The sequence below is a fragment of the Phoenix dactylifera genome, unplaced genomic scaffold, assembly GCF_009389715.1.
Source record: "Phoenix dactylifera cultivar Barhee BC4 unplaced genomic scaffold, palm_55x_up_171113_PBpolish2nd_filt_p 001019F, whole genome shotgun sequence".
Taxonomy (NCBI): Eukaryota; Viridiplantae; Streptophyta; class Magnoliopsida; order Arecales; family Arecaceae; genus Phoenix; species Phoenix dactylifera.
This window is the reverse complement of record NW_024068372.1, coordinates 94,743-102,086: the sequence shown is the minus strand read 5'-3', so window position 1 is coordinate 102,086 and position 7,344 is coordinate 94,743. Positions and strand designations below refer to the sequence as shown.

Genomic DNA, 7,344 nt, shown 5'->3' with positions numbered 1-7,344 from the left:
ACGGGGACTCCGAGTTCAACTAGAACTCGGAGACTTCCCCTTATTAATCCCCATCCTCCTCCTTAGATCTCCGCTATCGGAATCGTCAAGAGTAGCTGCTGATTTCAAGCCCTCTTTCCAGGCTTTCTTCCTCGATTCCTCGCCAGGAAAGGTCGTCGGAGAGCCTCGCCGGACCTAGGTACGAGATTGTCATCATCTCCTCTTCCTTCCTTTGTAATTTGGGCTTTAGATTCCATGGTTTGAGCCGGAAATCGCCGGAGTTTCTTCCGAAACAGAGCACTTCTGTTTCGATTATTCCCACCGGGTTTTGGCCGCCGGTTTGGCTGGGGCTGTGGCCGCTTGTGACTGCTGACCAGTGGGGACCGGACCGCCATGGCTGCCCACTTGGACTTGCGGGGTAAAGGCGGGAAGGAAGGAAAGAAAGGGAGGACGAGCCTCCCTGTTCGTAAACAGAGGGAGAGAAGGTTTCTCTCTCTTCTCCCCTCTTCTCTCTCTCTCTCTCTCTCTTCCCCCTACTTCTCTCTCTACTTACTCTCTATTCTCTCCACTTCCTCTTTCTCCATGGGTGCCTAGGGTCGCATACTGAACCGATCACTCGGCCTTGTCAAGATCCATAGAACCCATTGATGATGAACTATCTTGGCCCTGATCGAGTTTATACCTATAATTTGTTGACCAAATCACTCAGGCCTCACTCATCCGAAATCGTCGAATGCTCGTCCCTATTTCTTGTTACTTTAATTCGATTAAAATTATCAAATAAAAAGTAATTATATTTTTATTATTTTTATAGGATTAACTGAATTGCCTAGTAAAGTTTGACGATTTAAGACGAAAGAGGTAAGTAGATCTTACAGTTCTTATTATTTTTAAATAATTATATTTTTCGTGCATAAAATTTACTTGTGGAAATATCATGCTATTCTTAAAATTATGGATTAGTATATGTATTATGAAAATCATGTTCTATTATAAAAAATAGTTTTATGAATATGTTGATAAAAATAGCTTTGTTATAAAATATCAATCTGATCATGTCATTTAATGATTTTCACCATTTATATGTATATTTTAAGAAAAAGATATAAGTTTTCAAAACTCTTAGATTGCTATGACCGCATTTAGATATAGGGGTCAACGACACCCTGGAGCTAGCATCCAATGAAAACAGCTCTCTGCAAATGGGTTAAAGTTGGTAACGAATATGAATTATGAAATTTCGTCGATTACAAAACCGGCCTATCACGAGTTATAGTAACCATAGCACGAATAACTATAAGCAATCTTCTGATCCATGATAGGATTACATGACATGAAGAACGATTTACGAATTTGATTTCAAACTTGGCACTATATTTATGAAAGATGGATGATTTGTTCATGCATGATTTGCCTTATGATTTATTTTTAATTTCCTTTCAGTAAGCGGTTTAGGGCAGTCCAGTTCCGTTCAAGCGCTCCTTCAAGCGAGAAGCTAGCTCTAAAGTCAACAGGTGCAGGCTGACTGGGAGAGGCAGACGACTGGGCGAACTGTTCTATCGCAGGAATATGTAGAATGCTCGGGTCCCCACGGGAGTACGTCTGCAACGGAGCTGATGGTCTGGCGGCATCGACAGAGGGATCTATGGCATCTGAGACGGCTGATGGCAAGGTAGGCGGGGCAGCCTCTGATGCTGATGAGTCGTTCTTTTACCATCAATCATGCGAAAGTTTACCAACTTCTTGGTCAATTGTTTTTGCTCACCATCCAAGTCCCCCATATAGCTGAGAATTTTCGAGCAATTGGAAGCCGCTTTCGATGACGGGGCCGAAAAATGGATATTACGCAAGTATAGACTCATGGCATATTTTTTTTGTCTTTGATTAATGAAGTATAGACTCGACTTTGGGCTTCATACGATTTTCTTCATACGATGTATTATGAAACGCTTATTTTGGAATATTTGTTATTTTCTTCATACGATGTATTGACATGAAAAACTTATGTTTTATCCAGTAAGGTAGTGAAAAGTTTACTTACTGAGCTGTGTCGCTCATATACTTCTATTTTTATTTTTCTCTCTTCAAGCAAATAGGATTAGTAGGGATGAAGGTTGATCCAGTTTGCGCTAGTAAGCTTGGCGATATTTTTTAGAAGAATTTTATTATTGACTATAAATTTGTAGCTAATGATCTTTTGAATATTGAGGGCGATGGGTTTGGTATTGATGTTAGATTTAGACGCTCTGAACCAATTATGGTTTTATATAATAAATAATAAAATTAGATATTTAATTATTATATTTTGTTGTGATGGAATTTGAAAGCTAAAAATAATATTCGCTTCATGTTTTCTTGGGTTGTACCTAGACTTGGGCACTGGGCCGGGCCGCCCACGGCCCGGCACGGCCCGGCACGAAGCGGGCCGTGCCTGGCACGGCCCGCTAGCTACAGTACCGGGCCGTGCCTGGCACGGCCCATTCAAGGGGGCCGTGCTGGGTCACGGGTTTCTGGCCCGCGGGCCGAGCCCGGCACGGCCCGCTTCGGGCCTGGGCCGGCACGGCCCGCTCTTGGCCCGCGGGCCAAGCACGGCACGGCCCGCGGGCCAGCCCGGCACGGCCCATAAGGGCCTGGGCCGGGCTGGCCCGCGGGCCTGGGCCGGGCCAGGCACGGCCCGTCTCCATAAAAATTAATGCTTCATAAATTTTTTTTAATAAATTAATAAATATTGAAAACTAAGGATTTATTAATATAAAGCCACCTTAATGGTGGGGGGTTTGGCATAGACCCCTACCAGTTTATTAATTTAAATCAAAATGGTACATGAAGGGAGGTTTGTACCTTGGTCTGACCTCCAGAATACAATAAAAAAGGAGAAAAAATAGAGATGACTCACTTTAACAATTAAAAAAATAAAAATGTACAATTATAAAAAATTAAGAAATCTTACTAATCATCAGTGATTCAGTGAATCAGTATTCACTCTTCAGTAGTGTTTGTATCATTATCATCAGAGGATGTTGTATTATGTCCACCTTTATCTTGAAGTCTTGCCTCAGCATCCAACCAATCTTTGAAGCAGAGAAGCATCTCAACCGTTTCGCCCGTCATCCTACTTCTCTTTTCGTCAAGAACACGCCGACCTGCACTAAAAGCGGATTCCGATGCTACCGTGGACATTGGCACAGCTAAAATATCGCGTGCAATTGCAGACATAACAGGATATTGATTTTTAACACTCTTCCACCAAGATAATACATCTAGATTCTCTATTTGATTTTCATCATATGCAGACTGAAGATCATTTCGTAAATAAAATTCTAGTTCACTACTTAAAGATGAAGAAGATGAAGATAAACTTGAAGCATGTGTGTGTTTTCTCTGTGCAATGAATGAAAAAATAGATGACGAACGAGAACTACTAGAAGAAGAAATAGAGCTTTGTACGGAAAATCTAGATCCACGAATTTTTTCATCATATATAGCATAAATATCATAAAGAAGTTGTTTTACCTCATTTTTAGCAGGTTCAGGATCTTTAATCATATTTTCACAGTATGCATCAAGTAAAATTAGCACGCCATTCAATTTAACTCTTGGATCAAATACAGCAGCTAAGTTATGCATAGGACATATCTTGTCCCAATACTCATTCCATTTAGATTCCATTTGGTCAATAATAGGCATTAAAACATCATTATATCTATGTTCTGCAAATTTTTGACTAATTATATATGCTTGTTGTAAAAATGAACATGAAGTTGGATAATAAATACCAGAAAGAACATTGGTAGCATTATAAAAACTAAGCAAAAAATCTTCCAAAATTTTTCTTTATTCCAATCAGTTTCAGTCAATGTAAAGCCTAATCCACGATCATTAATATATGCACTTAATAAGTTTTTATATGGGTATGCATCATGTATCATGCTATATGTTGAGTTCCAACGAGTAATTACATCAAGTTTAAATTTTTTAAAACGTTTACCATGATTTATACATAGTTCCTTAAATTCTTGAAGTCTTGATCTTGAAGTATGAATAAAAGAAACTGCATTTCTAATTTTTAAAATCACATCTTGAATCATGCCCATGCCAGCTTGAACAGAAAGATTTAAGATATGACATGCACATCTAATATGCAATAAATTTCCATCTAACATGGGATGCAATGAGTCTTTTAATAATGTAACAGCAGAATTATTATTAGATGCATTATCAAAAGTAATAGATATAATTTTATCATTAATATTATATGAACATGCAGTTTGATAAATGACATTTGAAATTTGTTGCCCAGAATGTGGAAAATCAAAAGCACGAAAAGCAAGAATACGTTTATTTAATTGCCAATCATTATCAATATAATGAGCAGTAATGGCAATAAAACAATTACTACCTACAGATGCTGACCAAATATCAGAAGTTAATGAAATTTTTACATTTAAAGTAGAAAGTGTTTCAATTAAACTTTGTCTCATTGCTAAAAAGTTAGTCATAGCTACTCTTCTAAATGTACGCCTACTAGTTCTTTTGTAAGCAGGTTGTAGGTTTAATTGAACATATTCTTCAAAATTAAAAGATTCACATAAACTAAAAGGTAATTCATCCTTAACTATCCATTTTACAAGTGCTTTTCTTTGATTTTCTTGATTATATGCAAAATTACCTACAAGTAATCCCCCTGTATATTAATGGTACTTTGAGTTTGAGCATGAGAATCATGCATCCTATGACTCTCTTGATGTCTTTTCAAATGCCCTGTTCCCCCACTACTACTACAACTATAAAGTTTGGCACATTTTTTACATTTAGCTTTCCAGACTCCATCAACCATAACTCTATCAAATTCATTCCATACAGCACTAGTCCTCTTACGAGAAGAGGTTTGATCTTCACTCGGTTCACTAGTTCTAGAGAAACTAGAAACATGGGGTTGGGGATTAGTTTCTTCTCCCTCAGAAACAGGAGGAATGCCAAAATGACTTTCCTCAAAAGATGACATATCTAAATTGATGAATTCAAAAAATAAAAACTAACCACAAGGAGGAATTGAGTAGAGGGTCGGAGGGCAGAGGCAGAGCCGAGATTCTGAGCTTCCTCTTGTGCTCTCAACAGGAGTGACCTTCTCTTCTCAACAAGAACCTCCTCTTGTGTAGCACTTGAACACTTGCTAAATGCAAACTAAAAATTAAATTGCTAGAAGAGCACTTTAGAAGAGAGAAATAATAGTAGTAGAGAAGGAGAGAATAGTTGGTTTGGTGTGGTGAGAATGAGGGAGGAAGGGCTATTTATAGAAGCCCAAAAAAAATTTTTTCCCAAAATACCCCTCAATTTAGCCGTTTTTGGACTGTTGGAAGGGGCATTTTTGGAAATTTCCGAAAATAGCCGTTGGAAACGGCTATTTTTCTCCCTCCCTCTCCAGACGGGCCGTGCCTGGCACGGCCCGTTTGCGCCCGAGACGGGTGGCACGGCCCGTCTCGTGCCGTGCCGGGCCCGGCCCGCCAATAGACGGGCCTGGGGCCGGGCCGGGCTTCCGTTCTCTGCTGAGCGGGCCGTGCCCGGCACGGCCCGTTTAGCCCTCTGGCCCGGTGGGCCTGGGCCGGGCCGGCCCGGCACGGCCCGATGCCCGAGTCTAGTTGTACCCCTTGGTAACACGGTCATATCATGTTCCGGATTTGGGGCATAATACTATTAAAATTCTTATCTAGTATCAATCCCAGGATCAACATCCCACAGCAAAATTTTTACCTCCGAAGAGAATTAAACATTACCCTTATTGCACACTCACCTAGTCTCACCACCATTGAACACAACTTATTCATCAAGAAATAAACTACCAACTACTGTTGCCGCAGAGTAACAGAACCTTTGGACATCAAAAGGAATGAATTTAGATTTAAGAATTTAGAATCACAACAGAGGAATGCTGCAGAGTACACTTTAATCAGCAATTGCAGACACATGCAAATGAGCAAAGAGTAACTTGATATGGATGTTGGATTCCAATACTGGTGGTAATCTCAGCATGCTAATCACTATGGAACATGTATAAATTATCAAACTCAAAATCATCTCATAAAGAAGGTGACGAGTGATAGATATGAAGTTAAAAGAACAACGGCGCATCGACCTGTAACCGAGAGGAGCAAGAGGACGAGGTAGCTTCCGACTTCTGCGACTCCCAACCATCTATCACTGCTTTCGAAAACTCTAACTCTGCCGGTGGGCAATGTAATCGGCCAGATGAAGCAAAGGCGCCACCTTTACGGGATCAAACTGTGAAAGCGATTCTTTTGCATCCTTGAGAAGCTCCCGGGCGTAATCCCTCGACTCCTTCAGCCCCATGAGCTTTGGATATGTGGTCTTATCGCTGACCAGATCCTTCCCGGCCGTCTTCCCCAGCTCCTCCGACGACTGGGTCACGTCGAGGATGTCGTCCACCACTTGGAACAGCAAACCGATACGCCTAGAAAATCGCCGGAGCAGCTCGATCTGGTCGTCGGAGCCCCCGCCGACAATCGCTCCCATGACCGCCGAGGCCTCCAGAAGGAAGGCGGTCTTGTGGAGGTGGATGAATTCGAGCCGGTCGAGGCCAACCGGGACTGCCAGCCCCGTGGACACGATGTCGACCACCTGGCCAGCGACCAACCCCACGGGCCCGATGGAGCGGGAGAGCTTGCTGACGGCGCGGATGATGCGGGCGGGGGCGACGGGGTCGTCGGCCGGGTAGGAGGCGGGATCGGCGAGGTGGCCGAAGGCGAGGGCGAGGAGGGCGTCGCCGGCGAGGACGGCGATGGGCTCGCCAAAGACGCGGTGGTTGGAGGGCTTGCCCCGGCGAAGGTCGTCGTTGTCCATGCAGGGGAGGTCGTCGTGCATGAGGGACATGGTTTGGACCATCTCGACGGCGACGGCAGAGGGCATGGCGTGGCTCTCGCGGCCGCCGACGAGCTCGCAGGCTGCGAGGCAGAGGATGGGGCGGACGCGCTTGCCGCCGACGAGGAGGGAGTAGCGCATCGCCTCGTGGATGCGCTCAGGGTGAGCGAGGGGGACGGCGGCGTCCATGGCCCGGTGCACGGCGTCCGCCTTCCGGAGCATGTACTCCTTGAAGTCGAACTCCACCGCCACGGCGGCGGCGGCGGCGGAGGCGTCGTTCTTCATTGCCGCCCGGGGCGGGCAGGCGAGGTGGCCCCGGGGGATGGCGGAGGCGGAGGAGAGCGGGGGCGGGAAGGAACGAGAAGGGAAGGAGGAGGAGCGGGTGGAGGGATGGGCCGAAAAGCTCACCACCGAGCCGCAGAGGAGAGGAGCAATGGAAGCCATTTTGCTGCTCTGCTGCGTTCTTCTCCTCTGTTTTTTTTTTCTTAT

The 7,344-nt window shown here is 44.0% G+C and overlaps 1 protein-coding gene and 1 long non-coding RNA gene across 2 annotated transcripts; one reads left to right on the top strand and one right to left on the bottom strand.

Moving 5' to 3' along the window:
• Positions 1-1,802, top strand: LOC120107788. The gene is made up of 2 exons (XR_005509430.1): positions 1-178; positions 1,423-1,802. It is a non-coding gene; the product is annotated as an uncharacterized LOC120107788 (long non-coding RNA).
• Positions 1,803-5,906: 4,104 nt separating this feature from the next.
• LOC120107786 (geranylgeranyl pyrophosphate synthase, chloroplastic/chromoplastic-like) lies at positions 5,907-7,344 on the bottom strand. Its single transcript, XM_039121241.1, has one exon. The coding sequence runs from the start codon at positions 7,297-7,299 to the stop codon at positions 6,193-6,195; it is 1,107 nt and encodes a 368-aa protein (XP_038977169.1). The 5' UTR covers positions 7,300-7,344; the 3' UTR covers positions 5,907-6,192.